At 32.5% G+C, this 26,863-nt stretch overlaps 1 protein-coding gene across 1 annotated transcript in view; it reads right to left on the bottom strand.

The window, feature by feature from the left end:
• Positions 1-26,863, bottom strand: part of LOC140436069 (putative inorganic phosphate cotransporter) — a 35,239-nt gene extending 8,376 nt beyond the window's left edge. Inside the window, exons 1-6 of the mRNA XM_072524778.1 lie at positions 26,704-26,863; positions 17,559-17,689; positions 15,223-15,541; positions 12,901-13,121; positions 9,599-9,748; positions 291-423 (exon numbers count right to left, since the gene is read on the bottom strand). Coding sequence (XP_072380879.1) covers positions 291-423; positions 9,599-9,748; positions 12,901-13,121; positions 15,223-15,541; positions 17,559-17,689; positions 26,704-26,752 — 1,003 coding nt within the window. The 5' untranslated portion in view covers positions 26,753-26,863. The remainder of the gene's footprint in view (positions 1-290; positions 424-9,598; positions 9,749-12,900; positions 13,122-15,222; positions 15,542-17,558; positions 17,690-26,703) is intronic.

The raw sequence follows: 26,863 nt of genomic DNA, 5'->3' as shown, positions 1-26,863 counted from the left end.
TAATAGAATATTTTTAATTTTCATAAGAATGTTTTTTTTCAGAACTTAAATAAGTTGTTCTATATTTATTCCTATAAAGGGGTTCCTAAAATTGTGCTTGATTTACTAGTGGTCCGCGGACTGAAAAAGGTTAAAAAACTCTGGCATAGAACATTTAAAATAAAAAATTCTAGTATCTCAAATTTTTTACACGTAGAGATAACTATTTGTTTTAGTCCAAAATATTATATGGGCTTCTCTTTTATTAAATACAAGTTTGGTAAAAAGAAGAATATAATACAAGTACTTACCGATTGAATTGAAAATTTTTCTACTGGTGATTACACTGACGAATTTTTTGTCAATGACCAAATCAGCTATAGGACTGAATACCAACGTCATAAACCACATTACGAAGTATGGTAATGCAGAAAGAAGACTATTCTAAAATAAATAATGTAATAGTTATGTATACAAGTTGTACTTTTTTCACCAATGGAAAAGTTGATAGGCAATTCCATAACTAAAAAAGCCGTGTGCAAGTACTAAAATCCAAATAGGTATTAAAAACCGTCAATAAAATACGCAGTAAGGAAATTATATTCTTCTTCTTCTAGTGACGTCTCCACTAATGAAGGTTGGCTATAACCATTGCAAATTCGTCTCTATCTTCTGCTTTTCTTAAGAGCGTCAGTGTGTTTAACCCGGTCCAGTCGCGAATGTTTTTCAGCCAGGATATTTGTCGTCTACCAGGACCCCTTTTTCCTTCGATTTTACCCTTCATAATCAGCTGCAACAACTCGTACTTATCATTTCTAAGTATGTGCCCCAAATATGCTGTCTTTCGCCTTTTAATGGTGGTCAAAAGTTCTCTGTCTCTTCCCATTCTGTGCAACACCATTTCGTTCGTAATATGATCGGTCCATGGTATCTTCAATATTTCTTCAGTTTTCTCATTAAGTCAACATTAACCGTCCAGGCTTCGACACCATAAAGAAGAATAGAGTGGATATAACATTTTACCATCCGATATCGGATTTGCAGATTGAGTCTTTGGTTACTCAGAAATTTCCCCATTTTCAAAAAGGCTGCTCTTGATTGCTCTATTCTTAAGCGAATTTCTGATTTCGGATTCAGATCTTCCGTAATCCAGACTCCTAAGTATTTCATTTTGTCAACCTGCTCAATATCTTCATTTTTTATCTGGATCCTTGTAATGACTTTGCCCCTCTTAATGATAACCATGTTTTTTTTTTCTTTATGTTTATTGTTAAACCAAACTGTTCCCCAGTATCACAAATTGTGTTTAGTAACGTCTGCAGGTCTGTCTCACTTTCAGCGCTAATGACTGTATCGTCAGCATAACGAATGTTATTTATATTTTCACCATTTATCTTGATCTATTCTGTACAGTTTTCAAGTGCTTGCGTAAATAACTTTTCGGAATATATATTATATAGTAATGGTGTAAGTACACAGCCCTGTCTTACTCCTCTACTTATCTGTTGCGCATCCGTGCTATTTCCAATAGAGAGTTACTGTTGGTTCCAATACAGATTTCTCACTATGTTAATGTCATTTTTGTCGAGACGTTTTCTCTTTAGACATTCCATGAGAATGTTATGTTTAACTTTGTCGAAAGCTTTCTCATAGTCTATAAACGCAACGAAAAGATCTTTTTGTTGGTCTCGACATTTTTGGGCAAGAGTTGTGAAACTATACAGAGCTTCCACTGTTCCGAAGCCGTTACGAAAGCCAAACTGTCTATTACTCATATCCGCTTAACACTTTCTGAATATTCTTGCATGTATAATCTTTAAAAATGTTTTTAATAAGTGTGACATTAAGCTGATTAATCTATAGTCATTACAGTGTTTGGGGTTTTTGGTAGCGGAACAAAGGTCATAAGGTTATAAGTTTAATCAGCTCGATATAAACTTCATCTGGCCCAGGGACTCTGCCAGATTTTGAGTTGTTTATAGCATGTTGGACTTCAGATTTTAATATTATTGGAGCTTCCTCGTTATTAATTTGTGTTGGTTCCGTTCTTTTGTCTATCTTCAATATATTTAGTCCATCCTTGTTTTATTTCAATTGGGTTATTAATAGGTTTATTGTTTTTGTCAATTAATCGGTTAGATGTATTTGTTCGTGATTTTCCAGATAATTCTTTCACTTTTGAAGTTATACTTCTATACGCACGGTCGGCGTTGGAAATTTGCATGAGAGTGAATCTGTGAAACCATTACATATGTAAGATAATGAGTCAGAGAGAGGCAGAAGATATATTTTCTCTCTCTTTCTCTCTCGAGAATAAAAATGTTCATTTTGTATATATATTTAATATTATATAATATTGTATATATATATATATATATATATATATATATATATATATATATAATATTATAATGTATATGTATTAATATTATTATTTATGTGATATGTTTTGTATTATTTAAAATTAAACGTTTATAATTATTTTAGGCTTTTGTATTTCAAAATAATCACTGTTTTACCGAGAACTGTCAATTTTGAAATCCGTTAGTGTCATGTCTAATTGGCAAATCCTTTACGTGTTTGGTTCATACGCTGGTGGTTGTGAGTTCGAATCCCAATTATGAATTTTATTTTTTATTTTTGAAATATTTAAAAATCTCACTTTAATCTTATTAAATATATGTAATATACGCAAAAAACATAAATTTTAAAATAAAATGAAAATTTACAACATAATCCGAGTAGTTGGTTTTTTATTTTTGTCTTCGTAAAGTAAGGTATGTATATTGGCAGTTTTAAATACTTATGAATATTACATATTTTAATCTATGTTGCATTATTATATTGAATTATGTTGCAGTGTATTTATTGTATTGTAATTTTTATATTAATAACAAAATAAACAATGAATTTTACTGCAGAGTATGTGTAAAATTTTTTTTTGCATTCAACTCCTTTTATACATAAAAATAAAAATATATATATTTTCATTAAAATATTGATACAATCCTTCATTTACTATACTCCTATTACAGGTCAAATGTGTATATACAGCAAACGATGCACCATATACCTATATAACTAATATTTTTTCTCTTTCTGCTCTCCCTTACCTATAGCATTACATATGTAATGATTGTGCAGATTGACTCCTATATGAATTTTTAACGGCGAACGCGTGTATAGAAGTATAACTTCTACCGGCAGTCCCACTGGACTGCCACACCCGTTTTTTATGTAAATTATAATGATTATGCTTTTTCTGCAATTCTTCCACTTCCATGCATGTTTCCATCATCCACTTTTCCTTAGCCTCCTTTTTTTTCCTTTCCTTTATTTTGTTCCTTATTAATTTTTGTTTTTATCTATACTTATTTGGGTTTTTGTTTCTATATTCTCTTCTTTGTTCCATGATTTCCAGTATTTCTTGAGTCATCCAAGGCTTTCGACTTTCTGTTTTCTTTTGTAGAGTTTCTTTCTGTGTTTTTATAACAGAATCTTTGATTTTGCTCCACATAATGTTTACATTTTCAGTGTTTTTCATTTCTGATGTTAATTTCTTCATTTCTTGATTGATACAAGTTAAAGCCTCACCACGGATTTCATTTATCTTGAGTAGCTGAATATTCACCTTAGAACTTTTGGGTTTTATTATCTTTTTTACCCTCAGATTCATTTTTGAGACAAGGAGGTTATGGTCTGAGGGGACATCTGCTCTAGGAAAAGTGTTAACGCTTACAATGGAATTTCTAAATCTTAGATTGGTTAGAATAAAGTCGATCTGATTTCTAATGCAATTTTGTTCATTATCCTGTTGTGACCTCCAAGTATACAGTCTACGGGGTGGTAATCGAAACCATGTGTTCATAATCGCCAGGTTTTCTTCTTGACAAAATTGAGCCAATCTGTCGCCTTTAGCATTCCTTATAAACCATAATCACCTATTAAATTGTCCACTCGGCCTTTTCTTATCTTTGCATTTAAATCACCTATTATTATAGTAATTTCTTCCTTTCTTGTGTATTGTAGAAGTTGTTAGAGTTGTTCATAAAAATGTTCTATTTCAGCTTCTGATTTATCTGCAGTTGGAGCATACACTTGTACTACATTAATGTTCACTGGCTTATCCTGTATTTGTAATAATAGCATTCTATCCGAAAAGGGAACAAAATTTACAACGGCTGCTTGGATTCTCCTGGAGATAATTATTCCAACTCCATATAGATGATCTCGGGTGTCATTTCCGGAGAAGTATATCGTTTTATCCATTATCAATGTTTTACCGGAACCAGGCCAGCACATTTCGCTTATGCCTAATATTTCTAGGTTCAGTCCATATCCTGAATCGTGTTGTGCGTCTTTCCTTGTTCGAACAAACTAGTCACATTCAATGTCCCGAAATTTAAAAAGGATTTGTTCTCTATATAGTTAGTTGCCACATTCGGGTGGCTCCTCCTCGCGGAGATTCTTAGCATCCCTCGGCCATTAAAGGTCCTACTCGGACTAGGGGCCATGTGATTGACTTTGCATGGTTATTGTTCTAGGGAAATCTGACGATCTTTAATGTACTGGTTTCCCGTTGCCTTCTACATCCTTATGCCGTTGACCAGTAATAGGTTTATCCGCTTTTGGAGCCAATTTCTCAACCCCAGCACAAAAAAGTGCCCTACCACTTACTAACTCATCCGCCCGAAGCCGTTGGTCACTTAGTGGGGGAATTCTTAAACCGGCAATCACTCGGTGAAATTATATTAAATTACGATTTAATTAAAACTTATAGACAATTATGAAAAAGCATTAACAGGTAAATTGTGTAGTTCTCATTCTTTGCTATATGGATATTAAAAATACAATTTCTTGATTGACTAATACTCCAGTCGTCAGACGGAAATGTCACTGAACATACGCGCAAGCTGAATTTTGCTAAGAATGTTAATTTTGAGACCCCAAAACTGTTGCTGAATAATTTACCACTTTTACCCCCCGTATTCATCCTAAAACACCCCTTCATAGAGGGAACGGAAAAAATCGATTAACTAAGAATTTGTAAGATACAGAAAAATATATTTTACATAAAAAATGTAGCTGAGATAATTTTTAACAAAAATGTTCATTAACAGTTTTTGTGTAAAATGAATCGTTCTCTCAGAAACAAGGCTTGAAGAGACCGACGATTTTGAATCTCAGTTACGCACGAGAAATCAATTTTAAATAAAATGTGTATCAACTCGACAGTAAAAATTCGATATCTTTTGATCAGAGTGTCTTATCGACAAAAGTTAAAATGAGTTTTAAATGTGAAGAGGGCAGATTTTGTAAGCAAATTTTTGTATGTTGCCGCAAATGAAGTTAGTTTTTATAGATTATATAAGTTAGGTATTAAATAAAAAACGTAGCGCGATTTTTTTTGCGCGTTAAAAAAAAAACGCAGAATTTAAACTTTCACAATAAAACACTCGCACGTCACAGAAAATACATTCACGAAGACGATATTGGATGTAATTTGTAGTTAAAGTTGCGTAGTTCAAAAAAAGTACTCGTGCATTTGAAAAGAATCAGTTTTAAATAATGTTTTAGGTCGTTTGTGATGTAAAAGTTTAAATTATGCTTTTTTTAGACATATTTCAAATGCCTCACATTTATTGCCAAAACTTCAAACCGAAATTTCATGCTATAGGTTTAGAAGATTAGGCTCTAACAATGGAAATTCCATAGATATTGGTCAATGAAAGTGATGTTAAGTAAATTAAACTTTAAATCGATCTCTTTTCTTTATAAATTAAGACAAAAGAAAGACATACAAAGACTAACAAATAAAGAACGATATAAAAAAATGAACATCCAAATACATCTAGCAGCAAAAGATACAACACCGCATTACGAATATGTCTTGGAGCTTTCAGATCCAGCCCAGCTTTGTAGGCAACGACTTCTTCTGACATACTTTGCTTGAGTGTCTTCAAATCAAAACAACCCTATATATATATATATATATATATATATATATATATATATATATATATATATATATATATATATAAGCTAATTTACAAACCCTATAATTATGAACCTAACAATAAATACCAGATATTACCTCAAATTTTACATCCCCTTTCACAGCCTGTTGATTTTTTATTAACAGATGCTCATATACTATTATCAACTCCTCCTTAGATTAGTAATATACCATAAATTAACCTTTCGCTTAATATTTATCACAAAAATATAACCAACAGCCAAATTTAGAGGCAATCTTTCCTAGAGCTGGTTAAAACAAACTCATTTGACGAGACTCGCTACACAGATACATCTAAAACTGAGACAGGTGTCGGATATTCTGTAATAACTGCAAATAGCATCATTCGGAAGTACTTCCTTCCACCATCTACCTCTATCTATACAGGAGAGCTCTACGCCACCATCCAAGCATTAACATTACATTAATCTGAACAAACATTAATGTGAATTCCTTTACACGTTGGTATTTTAGCTAATGACATTGCTGGTACTGTTGCAAAAAAATGAATTAGAACCAAATCAGACATCAAATCCGTTTAACTTGCATCAGATCTAAGCCAATGGAAAAATTAAACCTCGAAATTACACAAAATACAACCCACCATCGAAACCTTTCAGGTACCTAACTAAGTAGAAGACACAAACAAATTAATCGTTCGTAGGCTAAGAATTTTTCACACAGGAATGACACATGGACACCTGATTGTAAAAAGTGTAGTGAATTATTAACCGTTCAACATATTCTCACACAGAGTGTTAAGTATGAATAAAAACAAAAAAATACTCTATACAAGGTCTTACAAATGTGATCCTCAGCCAATTAGAACTTGTTCAAAATGTACTAGATTTCCTTCGAGAAAAGAATTTGTTTAACAAAATTTAGTGTTTCCTTTTTTTTACTTTCTCATTTATTTTCTTCACTGTAAGCATGATGAGCAGACTTTCAAATCGCACTTTGTCCATATTTTCACATTCTAACTTCGAGGTGGCGTTGGATTCGTCAAAAAATCATTTATTAATTTACATACTCTATTCTAAACGTAATATTTCACGTATATTTTTGGCTTCAAAAATCACCTAGACAAACAGAACGCATTTTGTCCAGTAGCGAGAGACAAACAAATAGCGGTATTTTGCTTGCAATGCTTTTAGACACTATATTATGATATTATTAGTGATTAATAAGTTGTTTTTGATTACAATAATAATATTAAAATAAATGGAGGTGGGTGATAGCATATTGTGGGTGATACAAATAGAGGAACGAGAAAAAGAAAAATAAATACTACGGCAAAGGAAAAAAAGTACTCAAAAAATTTTTGTCTCTATTTTTTTACTAACTTGCTCTTTTTTAGCATTTGTCTTTTTATGCATTTTGTGTGACAGATATTTTAACAAAATCTCCTGTTTTTATACATTGCTTGAGCATGAAGCAGGAATAGGTGTGGTAGAAATCAGTTCCGCGTTGACTGACTTTCTAATAAAAGACTGATTTTGATCCAGATATTAAACATCTAAGATATTTTCGGATGGATGTGGGGATCAGAATAAAAATTCCCACATGGTACATGCACTCACCTTGTGGCTTTTCAATAATGCCCCAAAAACTATTAAAACGATTACGATGACGTTTAACGTTCGTGGCCATTCGTTTATGCCAGCTGATCGAGTTTTAGGTCAAGTTGAGCTAGACTTACGTGCTTATGCTTTTATAAAGTCACCAGACAAATATTATGAAATATATTCTAAGAAAGGACAAGTACGCAAGCTGGGCTCTGATTGGACTTTGTATGACATAAAACATGCAGCATTTAAAAAACTTATAGATATCAGTGGAGCCAAAAGAATAATTATAACTCGAGACAAAGAACCTGCTGGGGAAAGTAAAATCTTGTATAAAACAGAGGTATTGTATAGAAATGATGACTCTTCTAAAAAGTTTTTCAAGTTTAATTCAACCACAGAAAAAACTAAGTAACATAGTACTGCTGGAATTGCCAATGAAGCATGCTGTTAAGAAGAAAAAACTGGATAGCTTATCAAATTTTTAATTAGTTTATCAGGCAAAGAATGGGCATTAGATCCAGAGTTAACTTGGTTGGATCCAATTTTGAAAGAGCAGTATCGTGAAAATACACTTGAAAAAGACCAGACCTGTGATCAATGTGAAGATGGAAAAGAATGTTGCTGTCTTCTGGAGGACGACATACAGGTCATGTGATTTTTTTTAGTGCATTTTCAGTTCATGTTTTTATTTTAATCATTTAGAGACAATTAAACTACATTTTGTTATTTAAAGACAACCAAAAGGCGTTATGTCCATCAATATTTTTTTTTAAACTAATAAAGCTTGATGAAACTTATAAATAGGATAAATTGATAATAAAAAAGTAAATTTATTCATATTTTGTGTTTTTATTCTAACTTTATTAATAATTGAGTAACAGTTTTTCTCACTTCCTGAAAAATATTAAAAATGGACAAAGTACGATATGAAAGTCTGCTCCTCAAATTATAATGTAATGTAAAATGTATGGTAACAAAATTGACCCAGTGTCAATAACATTGTAGTTGAGACACAGTAAACTAAATAAATAATAATAATAATAATTTTAACAGAATGCAAAGACGATATCGGCTACATTATAGAAAAAGTTGCATGAAAAATTTGGAAGCTGGGATTTAGAAATTAAGTATGGTAAAACGCAATTCAAGGGCCTGCGTAGCGCAAGCGGTAGGATGCTTGACTCGCAAGCCGGTGGTCCGGGGTTCGAATCCCACCGCCGGCAAGAACATCTAGACATTTTAAAAATGTCTATAGGCCCCAGGTCGACTCAGCCTGAATAAAAATGAGTACCTTGGGTAAAACCAGGGGTAATAATAGACGGTTGAAGCGTAGCACTGGCCATGTTACGGAAGGTCCTTGTATACCGTAGGCCCTAGATATAGCAGACTACCCTGCTATACTCCCAAAGCCGCGACAGCGGTATAAAACGGGAGACTATTATTATAAAACGCAATTCATACAATACATACATGCATACATTGGACACCGCAGAAGATCTGGAGGTAAATAATAACTCACTAAAACAAACAAATGAATATAAATACTTGGGGGTAACTTTAACTTTAAATTATATGGAGCGACGTTATTACAAGCAAACCTAAATACCAAATTTTAAAACAGTAGTGAAAAGTGAAAATCTGCTCACTTTATTGATAAGAGGCTTGGTAACAATTAAAAGTATAGAAAACAGAATAAATGTAATGGAAATCATGTTTAGCTGCAGATTAACACGACAAAATGCGAAATTAACGAATTACCGAACTAATAAATGTGAAGAAGACACCAAATGAAGAAATATTAAAACGAAAATTACTATGATATGGACACACGCAAAGGATGGGCGAGAGAAGAATACTCTGTGTAAAGCTGTGTAAAAAAGTATATGTATAACAATAACGCAAACATTAGGCAAAAGTATCTATTGTTTACCTATACAACTAATTGAAAGTGGTCTAATATTAATTGAAATAATGATGAAGGAGAATACAAATAATAGTGAAGGAAAGATAGCTACTCTCAAATAATAAAACTTACCGAGGATATATTTTCATGTAATATATTTTCCATAAAACTTGGAATTTCAGTAAGCAAAGTCCAAAATCCCCAATTTTGTCCACAGTGAGTAACTATTATAGCCATCACTGGTAGAGAAGTAAAAATAGATTTCCATGGTGTTGGAATTTCCTGAAATAGTGAAAAATAAATATTTCATATTAGTATTAGTTGCAAAAAAATATTCTAACGCCAAGTGACAAGCAGTGCAGACGTTAATTTCATTTACGGTTTCATTAACAATGTGTAATATATAGCTGCGAAATTAAACTCAGTTTTGGGTGGTTTTACGTAACTTTATTACAAAAGTTTTAGTTAGTGTAAAGTGATTCTGATGTATATAGTTGATCCAAACATATAATATAATCGGGTATAAGTGTTTAATAAATTACAAAAAAAAAGTGCAATATACTTATTTAAATTCTGATAGACAAAACATGCTTCGAGGAGTTGACCCGGCTTCTTTTTGTCACAGCGGGTTTTTTCGATGAAAAAAGTAAGGATGAACAGAGCCGCACTTAGGCATTGGAAAATTTATTAAAATTAAACACTTTAATTGGATGAAATTAAATTGTTAAATTAAATTTAATATGGATAGTAAAGATGAAAGTTTCAATAAAAGGAGGGAATATGTAGATGGAAAAGAAAGAAAGTATTTCGAAATAGACAAGAAGAGAACTAGAACATCAGTTAAACAGTTAAACAGTACAAAAATGAAAAGATCGATGAACTATTGGAGTTGATGAATGGAATGAGAAATGAAACGCAAGAGATGAGGATTGATACAAAAGAAATGTAAAGGGAGCGGAAATAAATGCGCCATGAAATTAAAGACAGGAACACCAACTTATGAAAGACAAATATGACAGAGAAAAGAGAAAACTAGATGATAAAACAAGAAGTAAGCAGTATATGGCAGAATGTGAAGAAAATAGAAAGAGAAACAAAAGAAAACAATGTGGTAGTAACCGGCCTCCAAATGAAGACAGCGGATCCAAAAATATTGAAAAGTCTATGACCAATTTTCTTGCAGAAAAGTTAGAAGTACAAGTGCAGCACTTAATATTATTAATAAAAATTCCGATGTCAAAATACAACTTTGAGATATAATTAAATATCATTAAGCAAATAGCTGTAAACAATGGGCACAACGAACAAACAATTAATAAAATTTTAAGTCAAAAACTACATAAGAAAGTCCTGAAATTAGTATTTCCACCACCAAAGAAAAAATCTAGTACCTTCTGCTCGATTACATATACAGACAAAATACCAACAAAAATAGCCAAACACATAAAAAAGAAAGGAATAACACCAGCTTTTAGAACAAAAAACAACTTATTCAAATATATTAAAAAAAAACAAGAGCCAAAATAAAAAGCACTTACACGGTGGTGTATACAAACTTGAATGTGGCGACTGGCCAAAAACTAACATCGGTTAAACTGGTAGAACTTTTAACAAACGCATAGCAGAACATAAAAGGGCTTTCAATAATAGGAAAACAGATTCTACATACTCACTTCACCTTCTAGCTCATAATCGTTCTTTTAATGACGAATTTCAAATTCTTCACATCCAAAATAAAGGCCTTAAGCTATCTCTATTAGAATATATGAAAATTAACAAATTCAAAAATACAGAAATAATTCTGAATGACCAACTTGAGACAAACAGTTCTCCCCTCCTCAACCTATTCGACTATAAAGTGTAAACAAATACTAAAAATAGATCTGAAAATAGACTTGAGAAAGGCACTCTGCCAGAACAGCCGTAGTGATAAGATATTATAATAAATGTTGTGGAAGTTTTAAAAACAAAGTTTTCAGTGTTTTATTGTTATATACATTGTGTTTAAAACATTTTTTCGGATATAATAAGCTAAGACATATTGGCTGAAAGACTTAGGTCGATTTCCTTTTGGTACTTAGTATCGATAAAAGATAAGCCTCTCTCTAAGGTAAGATAAGGTAAGGATAACACTAACTTATCATCACTCAACATTATTAACTTACCCCGATACATCATTGCTCAAATGTAAAATCATACAATAACTGCATTTAACCATTTATCCTTACTTTGTTAACAAAACATTTATTAACAATAACATTTATTTTACAATGAATTAATTTAAATCCGTAAACTAATTTTCGAAACCAAATTCAGAGTTTCGCTTTAATCTGTGCCTTCTAAGAATTGCAAGGTAAAACAGACGTTGATAAAGATGATATTAGAGACATGGGGAATCTAAAAATTGCATCCCACAACATATCTCCTCAACCAAGCAAAATTCTTAGCGAATTGGTTTCTTGTACTGGTACAGAGTATATCGGAATGAAAAGGAAAAGACAGTTAAGATTTGATTTCTCATACAGGGCGCCTGGTTCCTATACTTCTTATTGGCTTGAACAATATCGTAGCCGAAAGGCTTGGTGTTTATTCAAACAGTGAGAAGCTTTTGGAATCGTCGTCGAAGCGAAGTCTTCTTAATTCGACGAAATGTTTACTCGTGACTCAGGTAATAATAAAACGCAGAATAGTTAAAAAAGGCTACTCGACCAACTAGGTCTAGTTGAAGTCAAGATGTAGACCGACTTGATCCCGATCGGAAGATGCGCTGCCCTTTTATGCATTTCTTGATTGCATCTCCGCAGCGATCTTCTGTCAGAAGGCCAATAAAAACGTAGTTAATAAAACTGTTTGTTATTGACCGGAAAGAGTGACAATCTTTTAATTGACCGCTCTGGCCACAACTTTCAGGTTTCACTGATGATGGTCCGACTGGACCGAAAACGTTTTGGAATAATTGTAATCCTTTTGGATAAATTATAATTATTTTTTAATAAAAACATAAGAAATCTTTACTTCTCTGTAAGTTTCTTTAAACTATAGTGTACAGACAACTACTGGAATTTCCTCTTTTACTTTATCATAGTTTAATTTTTGTCTGATTTCAGGTTCAAGTATCTGTTGCATATATGCTACATGGCACATTTGGCAAAAATATTAACTGTAACTAATAGGTTACGTTGCACATTGTGCAGAATAATGCTTATCTTTTAATAAGTCTAACGACTGTTGTAGTTATTTTCATGAAAATTATTTATTTTATGCGTATTCTTTTGACAAAATATACTTATTTTACGTAAATTACTTTTTTTCTTATATTAATATATTAATTATCTATAAACTGTAATATGTTTTAAAAACTGTTTTAATAAAAAAAAATAAAAATTTCGTAGTAAAGGTTTAAGCTGTTATTAAAAAATCATCCGTTGACTTACCGAGATATCTTCTTCCTTCATTAATGATGATTCTATAAAATCTTTCTCATCTCTAGATATACTTTTATGCTTGGATGGACTATCCGCTCCCAAAAGTATCCATAAGATACACCAACAAATTCCTAAGGCACCATACGTGTAAAAGGCTACTGGCCATCCTAATTTGGAATTACAAATTATGCCTGTAATGGGCATCGAAAACACATTTCCTAAAGCTTGACCTAAAAATATATTTTTTAATTCTGTTAAGTTTTTAAATATAATTTTGAAATGTTTATAGTTTTTTAGCACGTTAAGAATGATACCTTATATTAACACATAGTATACTGATAAAACGCTATTAATTTTTCCATAGCGATCTATCGGTGGGTCGAGAGTACGGTATTCGCAAAAATAAACAGTACCGAAATTTAGACGTATTAAACACGCAATACGTATTTGTTTAATTCGACTTAGTTGTCATTACTGTCATATTAACAATGCTGAATTATTAAAACATTAGTAAAAATGGTTCTCACAACTGGGGGGAAAGAGTTTATAGTAGATCATGATTTCCGCTCATACGGAAATAAACGAAATATGCTCCCCAGTGTCTGAAAAATATCGTCTTTATATAATATCGAAAAGTGTTAACAAGGCGGCCCCAGTAAACAATATATATATATATATATATATATATATATATATATATATATATATATATATATATATATATATATATATATATATATATATATATATATATATATATATATATATATATATATATATATTAATGTGATATTCAAAGTCAGATGTGCGCCAAGCAATTAATTAGCTAATTAATTAATTAATTAAACTTATTTAAATGATGCAATTATGATTTTATCACACTATTTAATTCCCTTATCTCAGGGTTATATTCGTGCTTCAATATCTATGCTTTACATATGATAGGTAAGGTCTAAGGGATATCGGAATAATAGTCATATATAATACAAAATTATATATTGAAATCAAATTCACACTCAAATATCTTAAACAAAAATATCTCATATAATGATTATCAAAAAATTTTGTTCTACGGACGGGAACCTTCAAAATTTAATGTTATACACTATATAAATTAAAATTTCAAATCAAAATTGTTGTTCTATATCTCCTGATAAATATTTCTATCTTTTCTAAAGCAATTAAAAAATTTGTTGATAAAGAAAAATTGACGAATGGTAAAAAAATTATCTCTCTGATGATGAGTTGTCCAAATCCTTGTTCCTTGTAGCCTACACTATCGATTCTTAGCAGTTCCCTAGGTAATCAGCAATCTTACAACAAATTATTGCGAGCCTCTCGTCTTCAATGATCTCCTTCAGATGCACGTATCGTTCAAAAGATGCTAGCCTCTTCTCCTCTCAATAAACTGAATCTCTCGTTTCGGCCTAAACAGTGACTCTTGGAATATATAAGTAGAAAAGTATGACTTACAATATTTTACTGGCTCAGCTTCCGTCAGGATACACTTAGTCCACGAAAACTCACAAACATTCACTTCTAATGCTTACTGTCACTTGGGAACCGCCAAAGAACAACGACTGTTCGCCTTGCACCCTTGGAAAACAACTCCTTATCTCTCTTCCCTCTCAAATCTAGCTAACTCTCCTTCCTACATAAATATCCCACCTTTTTTTAATCTTCTCCAATCAAAGCTCGTCATACGTATCCCCATTTAGATAACAAACAACAACCTTAACTACAATTATAACTTTCCTAAAAACTATTAATATGCTAATCGTTTCTTCAAATTCTTAAAAACTAACGGAGAATTATACATTTTAAATATTTCGATTCTATTGTCTTATTCACCGTATCGGCGTACAAGTCTATTTGGAAAATCCACTCTCGCATTGTTCTATTATTTCCCTACGTTCACTTCACTTAAGCTATGTCACTCGAATATATTTTACAAAGAAAATAATTTATGCATAACTTAAATATTGTTTAATACAGGTAATCCAAAGATAATGGATTTTCATTTCTTTGAAATATCGTTTATAGTTTATCAGTTGATTTATTTGACTTATATTTTTTCACTTTGAAATATTTTAAAAGCAAACCAATATTATTCTCAATTTTTAGTAATTTTAATTTTATCTTTTAAATATATATATATATATATATATATATATATATATATATATATATATATATATATGTGTGTGTATATATATATATATATATATATATATATATATATATATATATAAAACTAAGTTGGGGTAGAGTTAATAAAAGGGGCTGTTATAGAGCTTTAACATATTATTTTTCAATAATATTTATACTAACCAGCATATACAGCACTTCCCCATGTCGCTCTCTCAGTTACCGGTGCCCATTGACTTAACAAATTGTGTAGTGAAGGTACCAGAAATCCTTGCGAAAGGCCTTGTACAATTCTGCATAGTATAACTCCACCATAACCTAGTATTCTCCCTAGTACTGGCGTTAGTATAGTAAACAACGATGTAATAAAAATAGCACAGCATAAAAATCGTTTGGGACCGTAGTTTTTCGCTAGCTGGCCGGCCCCAATTTGTAGACAGATATAGCCCCAGAAAAAAGAGGATAACATCAGGTTCTTTTTTGGTTTCCATTCAGGGTATGTCTGCAAATTAAAAGAATATTTTTACAATAAAATGATTACGACAAACAATAAAAAGCATTTGAAAGTAACTATAGCGTTAGAAACTAACTCTCCATACACAAATTCATCTGAATGATGTCGAACTTATATTTAAAATTTAAAAGGGAAATTCCCAGTGGTTGGCTGTATACCATAGTTAAAAAAAACTTCTTTTTGTAAAATGGTATAAAATTTAATTATTGCAATTTTTAAAAATTACCCAAAATAGATCTATAAATTTTTAGAACGTTTTCTATCCTATCAGATAATCATTGGTTAAAAACGTCTACATATATAGTAGTTGGAACTAGCCACATAATGAGGCCAGGTGACCCTTAAATTACATAATTTGAGTAACTAACATTATAATTATTGAGACGATAGATCCTTATGCCTTGAGAGGTAACATCCAAATATTAGCGGCTTTTGGACTCAGCAAGCGTAAAAAGGAATTGTTCTCAGACTCTGGGAGACTGACTCCACTTAACGACTAGATCGTATACAGGCTTAGACAGGATTTGGTGGTGTTCACCAAAACACTACACTAGGGACAGGATCTAGTAGCTATCCGTGACAGGAAAAGAAAAAAAGTCGGTCTACTTAGCTCCTTCGGTGGAAAATTTGGAAGGACGCAACCTACTACACTAATACATATATACAAGACGTAGATACAGCCCCTAATTAAGTATAAAGCAAATATCTACCCCTTGCTCAGTCTGGACTTAGGGCACATGCTGCTAGCTTTATAAAAAAATATTTTACGTAGAGTAAACTACAAACTCCGAGACTATCCCTCCCTCCCTAATACATCAACTATTGAACATTCCTTACCAACTCGAGAGGCTCTCCTCTTTATATCTTTAAAAAGTTGTATCCTTAAAACCATGTGTGGCCGAAACATCCTAGCCCAAAATATCTTTAAAACTCCATAATCATCTTTCGAGAATGTATTCGTCAAACGTTCCAAAAATAAACTCCCTTTTCTTTCAACTAAACTGCTGTCCATTGTCAGCAACGAACTGCCTGACGAATACATGGATACCCTGGAGGTAACTCCCCTTTTTTATTGTCAATAATTAAATAGCTCACTTCAAATTTTACACACGGACGCAACCACGGACAGCGAGGGATTGATTCTCTGTAGTTTCCCGACCCCACTTTTTAATTATGCCTGACTATAGGAAGGTATCAGTCACAGTTGTCCTTAGTAAATTCATCCAATTAAAAGAAAACAGAGTTCCGAAAAGAATCGCCACCAATCTCTTTCAGCTCTCACCTTCAAGGTACTTCGCAGGAATCCAGACCACCAACAGCACAACCAAAGAACCCATTAGAATACCAGTGCCACAACGACCACTGAAGAGTTATACGTCCTAAAGAGGTAAGATTATAATATGCGATTTCCTGTCAAGTGCAAAATCTAATAAGTTGAATCATTTTTCAGTAGAAATGAATGATATAAATGCAATCAGCTTCTAAGTGTACAAAGTAATAGAATTATAAATTCAGTTTAAAATTTGCAATTCTTCGTATTGGGTGATTAACGTCTCTACGTTGAACATTACCAAACCATCTTAACCTATGCTCTCTCATCTTGGCAACAATTAGTGCCACCCCTAGACTTCCCCTAAGATACTTAATCCTAATTTCTTCCTTTTTTGTTACTCCACTCATCCATCTGAGCACTCTCATTTCCGCCACATGCATTCGTGTTCCTCTTTATTTCTAACTGCTTAACATTCAGTTCCGTACATCACTGTCTCTCCTAATGCTTTTCACACTTCCCCAGAAATAGCATCTAGTCCCCCTGCTTTTCTCTTGTTTATTTTTTGAATTGTTTGAGCCACTTCTTCGTTTGTTATTTCGGTCACCATTGCTCTGTTATCTCAAGTGGTTGTCTATAAAATTCTTCATTTAATAACCTGTCAAAGTACTTTTTCCATCTCTTTTTGACATCCTTTTATCAATAAATATTTTAAAAGTTTTTAAATATTCTTACCGGATAATCTTTATCTTTGTCGTCTGGACTTATAATGGCAATAACAGCTACATTAAGAACACTTCTCATTCCATAGGCTACAGTACAACCCACAAACAGTAGTAAATATTGAACATGTCGATATCCACAACCTAGAAATAATTTTATAGTTATTGCTTGCCAAAGAATATTTTTTATAATAGATTAACTTAATTCTTAAATATAATTTAAGGCAGCAATTATGATCCATTATTGTAACATTGTAACAAGTAACATTGTGAGTGGCTCTACTAGATCGTCTTGAAACAAAAAAAAAATATACTGCAAAAAATTTAAAAAAAGTCAGCGATTATAAACGAGTTGATATCGAATAACCGCGATGGAATTTTTTTTTTAAGAAAGTGTTATCAAAACACATTACAAGATATAACATCAACTTAAACGATTAAGAAATAAAGTAAACATCATAAATAATCCAGAATCGTCCTACGAGAATCCAGACAACTAAACTGCAATGAACGACTAAAAGGACTGTGTTATTGTCATGAGTCAAATTAAATAAATACGCATTAGACCAATGCGGATTTATTTTAAGGTGGATATTAACGGTAGAATTAGGAAAATAGAAAAAATCTTTAGGATTTTTTTTCCAAACCCGTAGTCGCTCTTCGACTGCCTTTATTATCGTCCACGTTTCGCTACCATACAAAACTGTGGCTCGTATGACTGTTCTATAAAGTTGTATGTTTGTATATCTTGTTATTTGTTTCGGTTTTATAGGGGTTTTGACGAGCATAAAGACATCTGTTGTTGTTGGCGAAAGGGGTGAGATGTTGTACAACTACTTAAACAACGAACATTTATTTTGTCTCAACACTTTCTTTAAAAAATCTAAATAACGTAAATGGACATGGATCAGCCCAGACAAGAAAACTAAGAACGAAATAGACTATAATATACTCTCCAATAACAAAAACATATGCACCGACGTGACAGTACTAAACAAATTCTATACCGGAAGTGACCATAGATTGGTTAGAGCGAATATTAAAATACAGACGATAGTAGAACGAAACAAACTTATTAAACGAGAACGATACCCAACCACCGATGTCCTATTTCAAAAACAAACGGAATACCAAAAAGAGCTAAGCACAAGACTAAAATCAGTAGAGACACTGAGACAAATGGATATAAACGGACTAGCCAATAAAATAAAAGTAACTGTAACAACATCGGTTAAAAAAATATGCTCAAACACGAAAACAGCCAAAACATCTAAACTTCAACCTAATACAATTAAATTACTAACAGAAAGACGAAACAGAACAGATCGAACTTCGGACAGCTTCAAAAGTTTAAACAAAAACGTGAAGAGAGAAATTAGGAACGATCATAGAAACTATACTAACAATCAAACAATCTAATAAAAAATATAATACAAGATAACTGCAATATGAAAGTACTCAAAGCAAAAAACTCAAACGGCACAAGAAAAATCATAGAAATAAAAAATGAGAAAAACGTCACCGTCCGAGACAGAAAGGAAATAAGCGAGGCCATTGAAAAATTCTACACTAAATTATACTCGGCAAATACACAACCACAACAACGACGTACTGAACGAACAATAATTAACACCGGCTCAGAAGAAATACCGGACATAACCGACTATGAAATAAGAATGGCCCTAAATCAACTAAAAACGAATAAATGTCCGGGAGAGGATAAAATTACAGTCGAAATGTTGAAAATCGGTGGAAGAAAAATAGAACAGGTATTAAATATTTTATTTAATAAAGTAATTGATGAAGGAAAGATTCCTCAAGAATGGTACAACTCCGAAGTCATTTTACTATTCAAGAAAGCAAAAAAAGCAAACATCAAGAATTACCGACCAATATCCTTGCTCTCACATCTGTATAAATCTTATATACCAAAAGGCTAAGCCCTTTTCTTGTGCGCAATACTCCTCCTAAACGGTGATAGATAGGAGAATAATTTTTTCGAATAATTAAACAGATTGTTGAGTAGATTCCTCCTAAGGTTTAAAATTAAAAAAATTCGAACCGGTTTAAAAATGGCGGCCATAAAATGAATTTTTCCTATAGTAAAGTATAGGAATTCAATATTATACACAATGCAACAACGCGTCAATTCTCGAATGCTGGAATGCACCAACAAATGTTTCCACTTAAGGAATAACGATAATGACCACTCAAAATTCGGGATCCTCCTGTCTCCGATTTTAATTTATGGGGTCTGTTTTACACTATCTGATGAGTTGGTATTTTTTTATTTTTATGTTTAGTTAGAAAGTATTCTGTTTGCAACAAGTGCAGCGTGTGTGAGGTGTTGTGATTGATATTTAGAGATTTAGGTAAGCATTACTTTGTTTTTAATTTATTAGTTAGAAATATATTATTAATTTTGTTGGGAATAAGCCACAATTTTACTTTAAATTAGGTTTATTTTAAATAAATAAATAAAAAATAAACTTATTATAAAGTAAAATTGTGTCATATTCTCAAAAAAGTGGAACAGTAGGCGGTAGTGTAGACTAGCGTGGAGCATCATACTGTTTTCTGTATTTTTTAAATTTAAATAATATTTAAATATAAATTTAGTTAGTTAGAGTTCTCAAACCGACTTCTTTTTCTTATACGTGGCATTTTACAATCTAAAATATGCAAAAAAAAGTTACTTCCGGTTTTACTTCCGTTTTTTATTTAAGAGGGGCGGAGTCTAACAATCATATTGTTTCCGTTTCCTAATGTAAATCTTCCTGAAAAAATACTAAAAAACACCTGTATCAATTTTCAATTAAAAAAAAATTGGCGTCGATACAGTTTATTTTTAGGATTTTTGGAACATTTACACCAGGCGACGGAAACGATGGATCGTTAGACTCCGCCCCTCTTAAATATCAGCAAAACTTACATCAAAACTCGATGTCGAGTTGGTCCGCTAGTTACTAACTAAAATCATAACCAACCGCCTAACACATAAGCTCGATTATGAACACTGATAGAAAAATGCACCGAGTATAATGTTCCAATTCATATGGCGTTCGTCGATTTCCATAAAGCATTCGATTCCATCGAATTATGGGCAGTGCTTGAATCTCTAGAAAATGCACGTATAGATTCAAGATACACTAACATAATTAAAAACATATATGAAAATGCCACCATGCAGATAAAGCTGGACGAAAGCACAAAAACTACTCCCATAAGACTACAACGGGGAGTAAGACAAGGAGACACCATCTCTCCCAAACTATTTACCCTTGCTCTAGAAGACATTTTTAAGAAACTAGAATAAAACAATAAGGGTATCAACGTCGACGGATCATACTTAAACCACTTGCGATTCGCAGATGACATAGTTTTAATAGCCGATAATATCCAAGAACTAAATGATATGTTACAACAATTAAATGCAGTTTCAGGAGCGGTAGGCTTAAAAATGAACTACAGCAAAACAAAAATACTGAGCCGAGACCAGACAAATATAACAATACAAAATCATACCATAGAAAATGTTGAACATTATGTATATCTAGGTCATGTTATCAAACTAGGAAAACCAAATCAAGATGCTGAAATTAAGAGAAGAACACAACTGGTATGGGGCACTTTCGGCAAATTAGCATATATCTTGAAAAACACCTCCATTCCTGTAAACTTAAAGAAAAAGGTGTATAACACATGCATACTACCAGTTTGTACTTACGGCTTGGAGACAGTAGCCCTTAGCAAAAAATCTGCTAAAAAATTAGAAACAACGCAAAGAGCAATGGAACGAATCATGCTTGGAATATCACTAAGAGACAAGATTAGAAACACCGAGATAAGACGTAGAACGAAGATTAGGGATATTGTGAAAGAAATTGCAAAAATGAAATGGCGCTGGGCAGGTCACGTAGCCCGATATAATGACAACAGGTGGACACGGAGAATTCTAGAATGGAGACCAAGGACGACAACAAGAAGCATGGGAAGACCTCAAAAAAGATGGGTAGATGACATAAAAACAGTGGCAGGCAAACAGTGGATTAGATTGGCGCAAGATAGAGAAAGATGGAAGCAATTGGGAGAGACCTACATTCAGGAGTGGATGGAAAATGGTTGACAAAGAAGAAGAAGAGTTGTTGGCTTCTATCCTATTATTCCTTTCTTGTGATCCGTTATTGTCTTCAGTTATTGTTATTCCAAGATACTTAAATTCTCTGACGCGCACAAAGTTAAAGTCATCGATGGTGATGTTGTGTCCGATTCTGTCTCTGTTTCGATTATTGCAGTTCATATGCACATATTTAGTATTATTTTCATTTATTAGGAGCCCCATATCCATTGCTTCCTTCTCGAACCTGACGAAAGTCTCTTTCGTTGGGAGAACTAGGTACCTGTTGTAGTTGGTTTTTCGATTGTTGCACCTCAGATTAACTCTGCATACTCTATTAAATGCCTTTTTAAAATCTATGAACATCTGATAAAGCTCAAGATCAAACTCCTAGCATTTTTCACTATCTGTTTTATTATGAATATCTGGTCAATAGTAGAACGGCCTGGTCTCAATCCGCATTGACACCTAATCCCCAACAATTTCTTCTGTGCATCTTTTTAGCAGGATGTTAGCAAGGACTTTGTAGGTGGTATTTAGGAGCGTTATTCCCCAGTAGTTGATACGTTCCTCCTCCGTATTTTAAACACTCTGCAGGTATACCATCGCTACTTGGTGCCTTATTATTTTTAAGTTTTTTAATTGCCTGTGTTCTTAAGTAGTGTATTTCTGCTAGATTGGTCGTTTAACAGTTGATTAACGTATTCCTTTCAGGTTTTTAGTATTGTTTGTATCAAATGGTAAATACGTAAAATGGCATTACACTTTTTAGATAACATCATTATACAATGATATGGATGGATTTTAGAAATTAATTCAGGAAAAGTCATTATTCGTAGGAAGTCACGTACTTATATTCTTGTAATAGTATGTAAGAAATTCACAGAACGACCTATAAAGGTACCTACAGAGACATCATAATGGAATTAATTTCTAATAAAATAATTCAATCCTAAAAAAAATTAAATACGGTCTAACATTTAAGTTTTGCCAATAAGTCACCCTCTTCAATTGATTGTTGGACTTTTGGTTGTCACACTTTTCTTTATCCTTCCCATTTACCTGATCTAACAAAGAGGAAGCTTTTTTACAAGTATGGTTGACTGCATGCAACTCAACATAAAGCATATTGCACACATTTTTTAAATAGAAAAAAATCTTAAAATACAGACTCGATTGTTTTTATTTAATTTTTCATATTTAATGAAACTTTAAGTTTCAGTGCCGTTTGTTTTAGAGCACACTGTAGTTATAGCACACAAATCAACGCCAAAATGAATTATATGATCTTGAGTAAGAATATATTTAATCCTAATAATAAAAGGGTTTATTAAAAACCATAACTACAGTAAAACCTCCCTTAACCTAAACATCGTTTAACCGAAACGGCTGACAGTTTCAATAATTTCGTCAATAAAAAGTAAATTTTTATCGCAAAACGTTAACAATTCCATTAATTTATCAACATCGTCAAGATTGTTTTCACATAACTAAAGAATGCAATTCTCATACAGTAATCAAAAAACACATGTTTTTTATTACTGTAGTTATTTAATAATATGTTTGTATAATATGTACCATGTGTGTTAAAATAAAATATTAAAAACGCTTTGACAGCGCAAATCGCCTCAGAGGTGTTGTTTGTTTATTTCTCGTTATCGATGACTCCTTCTTATGACACATTTCGTGCAGGTGATCGTATCTCATTCTTAATTCTGTTTTTTGTTGTGTGAAAATGTCAAACAAACGGAAACGTGTTGTGATTGCGATTAAACAGAATTTAGAGGCTATCCAAAAGATTCAAAATGGACAGAGTTTACGGACAGTTGCAGCAGATTTTGGCGTTGGCGTTTCTACAGTTTCCGAATATGTTAAAATGAAAAGCAAATTTGAGGAACATGCTTCGAAAATGTCAAACAAGAAAACAATGAAACTAAGTCAAAATGAGAAGGTAAATGAAGCTGTCTATTTGTGGTTCACACAACAGATCCAAATGAATAGCATTATCTGGACCAATAATTCAAGAGAAAGCAAAAATTTTATCCGCAATGATGGGTGATGAAGGTGAAGGATTTAAAGCAACTGCAGGTTGGCTAGACAAATAAATAGGTACGCTATTCGTCAAGTTAATTTATGTGGAGAAAAGCTATCTGCTGACCACGATGCAGTAAACATTCTTAAAACTGAAATAGATGAGTTATTGGCGAACTACACTAAAGATCAAATTTAGAACGCAGATGAGACTGGATTAAATTTCAAAATGCTGCCCAAAAAATCACTTGCATCAAAACATGAACACAATGCACCGGGCCTAAAAATGAGTAAAGCACGAATAACCGTTCTATTTTGTGGCAATGCAGCAGAAACTCACCGATTGACTCCTATGTGTGTTGGGAAATCAAAAAAACCAAGAGCTCTATATATATTTCCAATTTATAAATTTCCATATTTCCGAAAAAGCACTTCCAGTTGTTTATAGAAGCCAAAAAAGCTCATGGATGTCGACCACTTTATTTTCAGAATGGTTCGAAAATGAATTCGTCCCAACTGTATTCGTCCTTTTTAAAATCAAAAAATCTTCCCATCAAAGCATTGTTGCTGATGCGCCAAAGCAAAGTTGACAATGCGCCAACTCAAAATCTAAAAAATGGTGACATAATTGTCAGATTTTTGCCACCGAATGTAACGAGCTTAATTCAGCTGTTAGACCAGAGTGTAAAAGAGACATTCAAGAGACATTATAGAGGAGCACTCTTAAGGCATCTGCTATTACAGGAGAAGAATGAATACAAAACTGTTCCCGAAATTCTCATATCTTTAACAATCAAACATGTTGTTTATTGGTGTGCTGAGTCGTGGGCCAAGGTCAAATCTTCAATTTTGGAAAAATGATGGAAAAAACATTTTGACGGGATTTTGCTTGAAGATCCTGAAGAAGAAAATGTTGAAGAAACGACAAAAGAAATTGAACCTTTAATAAAAAATTTGCCAGGATGTTAAGAAATTAACCAAAAAGAGATACGTGAGTGGTTACAGCCGATGACTCAGAAAGTGAATTTATCGACCAGGACATCATTGATATGGTTTTTCATCCAGACAACCTGAGCGTATCAGACGACGAAGATGACGACCCAACAGACAACAGGGGAGCACGAGACCGACGAAGAGATTTTCAATGCCTTAGAGGTAAGAATTTTATACAGTAGGCCTAATTAGTTAGGGACACGACTTAATTCTTAGGGTTCTTAATTTTTGTTGTCATTGTATAAAGTTTCGTCCTTTTCAGATTGCTTTACGTTTCGTCGAACAATCGAATGAGACAAAACCTCATGACGTTCTGCAAATGAAACGATAGAGAGATATAGCTGCAAAACATCGTTGTCGAAGGAAAACGCAACAGAAAATAGATTTCTTTAAAAAAACATATTAAACTTATTCATTTTCCTTGATTTTATTAATTTATTCTGTATTTACTTATTAGAAAACATTACGAAATCACCTCATAGTATTTTTTAATACCAACTTTGACCAAGAATCCTATTTAATTTGATATAAGAAGAATACAAAAAACAATGCTATTTTTAACCGAAATTCTTGTTATCCAAAACGGCCTCCCTCCCCCCCAATATTCATACTTTCTAAAAGAATATGATTTTGCTGTAACCTTGATACAAATATCTCCATAAAATTAAAAATATCAGCTATCACTGTATTACTAAAGCTATCATACAGTGTTATATCTGGCCAATCAAATTAAACATATTGAAACTTTTTATGTAGTGAGCTATAGCTAAATAATAAATAAAGAACTAATACATAGAATGAGATAAAAAATGAATAAACACCAGGGGTTCCTTTAAATTGTAGTTGGAGGATGGAGGAGAGTTGTAAAATTCAAGAAGGTGAATGAATATATGTACTTAGGTACCCTTATTGATCAGACATGTAAGGAAGAAACTGAAATCAACCTGATACTAACCAAGAGCAACAGATGTACTGGGGCCATGAACAAAATAATTAAGGCGAAAGATAATACAAAAGGCGTAATAAAAAAATAAAAGTATACAAAATTATAATTAGACCGACAATGGTACACGTTACCGAGACATGGACTATGAACAAAACCATACAGAATAGATTAGAAGCATAGATCTTTCGCAGACTGTTTGGTAAAAAAGTAGTGGAGGAAAAATGGAAAAGACGAACTAATGTAGAAGTGTACCAATTGTATGCTAACACTACAATAACAAAATTAGTAAAAAAACGTAGACTAGAATGGCTCAGGACATCTAGAAAGAATGCAAGGTAATAGACAAGTTAAGAATATTGGTAGGAAAGTACCTTAGGGACAAAGAAAGAAGGGAAGACCAAGAAAGAAATGGAGATATGTAGTGATGGAAGAGAGATGGGAATCAGAGATTGGAAGCTGACAGCTTAGAACAGAAAACGATGGAAATTATCCGTCCAACAATGGGTCTAAAAGGCCTGTTAACGGTATACATGACAAACATAGAAGTACTGCATTAGTTGGAAAAATAATCAGAAATTATTATGAAATTTACAAAACACCAGAGATCGATTACTTGAAATATTAATCTTTAACTCAATGCAAGGAAAAATTTAATAAAAAAATCGTAGTAGAATGACTAGGATTGAAACTTTGAAAAGTAATTTCGCTGCACTACAAATTTAGATTGTTTAATTAGATAAATTTAGGTGATACTTATTCAGACTCCAAAATAAGTTACACAGATGAGAACAAGATACCTCATGTCTAGAAATAGTTGCTATCCTCAGATACATATTCTAGGAATGTAAACTTTGCATACAGTGATGGTATTCCAAGATCTAGAATAAAATACAAAAATTGATGTCATCTTGACCAAGCTCATCTTATTGAAGTAAATAGTTTATTAATTTATAAGTGTACCAGCTCTCTATCGTCGTTGTATAAAAAAGTAAGGGAAAAAATATCAAACAATATCAATGTCACTGATTTAAACTAATATATTAAACTTCTAAGAATATTTTACCTACATACCAGGTCTTTTAACTAGAGATTCGGTTTGAACTGGCTCAGCACATCCCATTATTTCTTAGTGTGATAATATTTCTTTATTTTAAAAATTTGGGCGGAAAACGAATGTATTCTTTTGTCACTGTTTCTGAAATCTAGTTTTAAAATGAAGTTTTATTTATTA

The sequence above is a fragment of the Diabrotica undecimpunctata genome, chromosome 3 (genome assembly GCF_040954645.1).
Source record: "Diabrotica undecimpunctata isolate CICGRU chromosome 3, icDiaUnde3, whole genome shotgun sequence".
NCBI lineage: Eukaryota > Metazoa > Arthropoda > Insecta > Coleoptera > Chrysomelidae > Diabrotica > Diabrotica undecimpunctata.
Note: the sequence above shows the minus strand (reverse complement) of the source record. Positions and strands in the feature narration are given on the sequence as shown.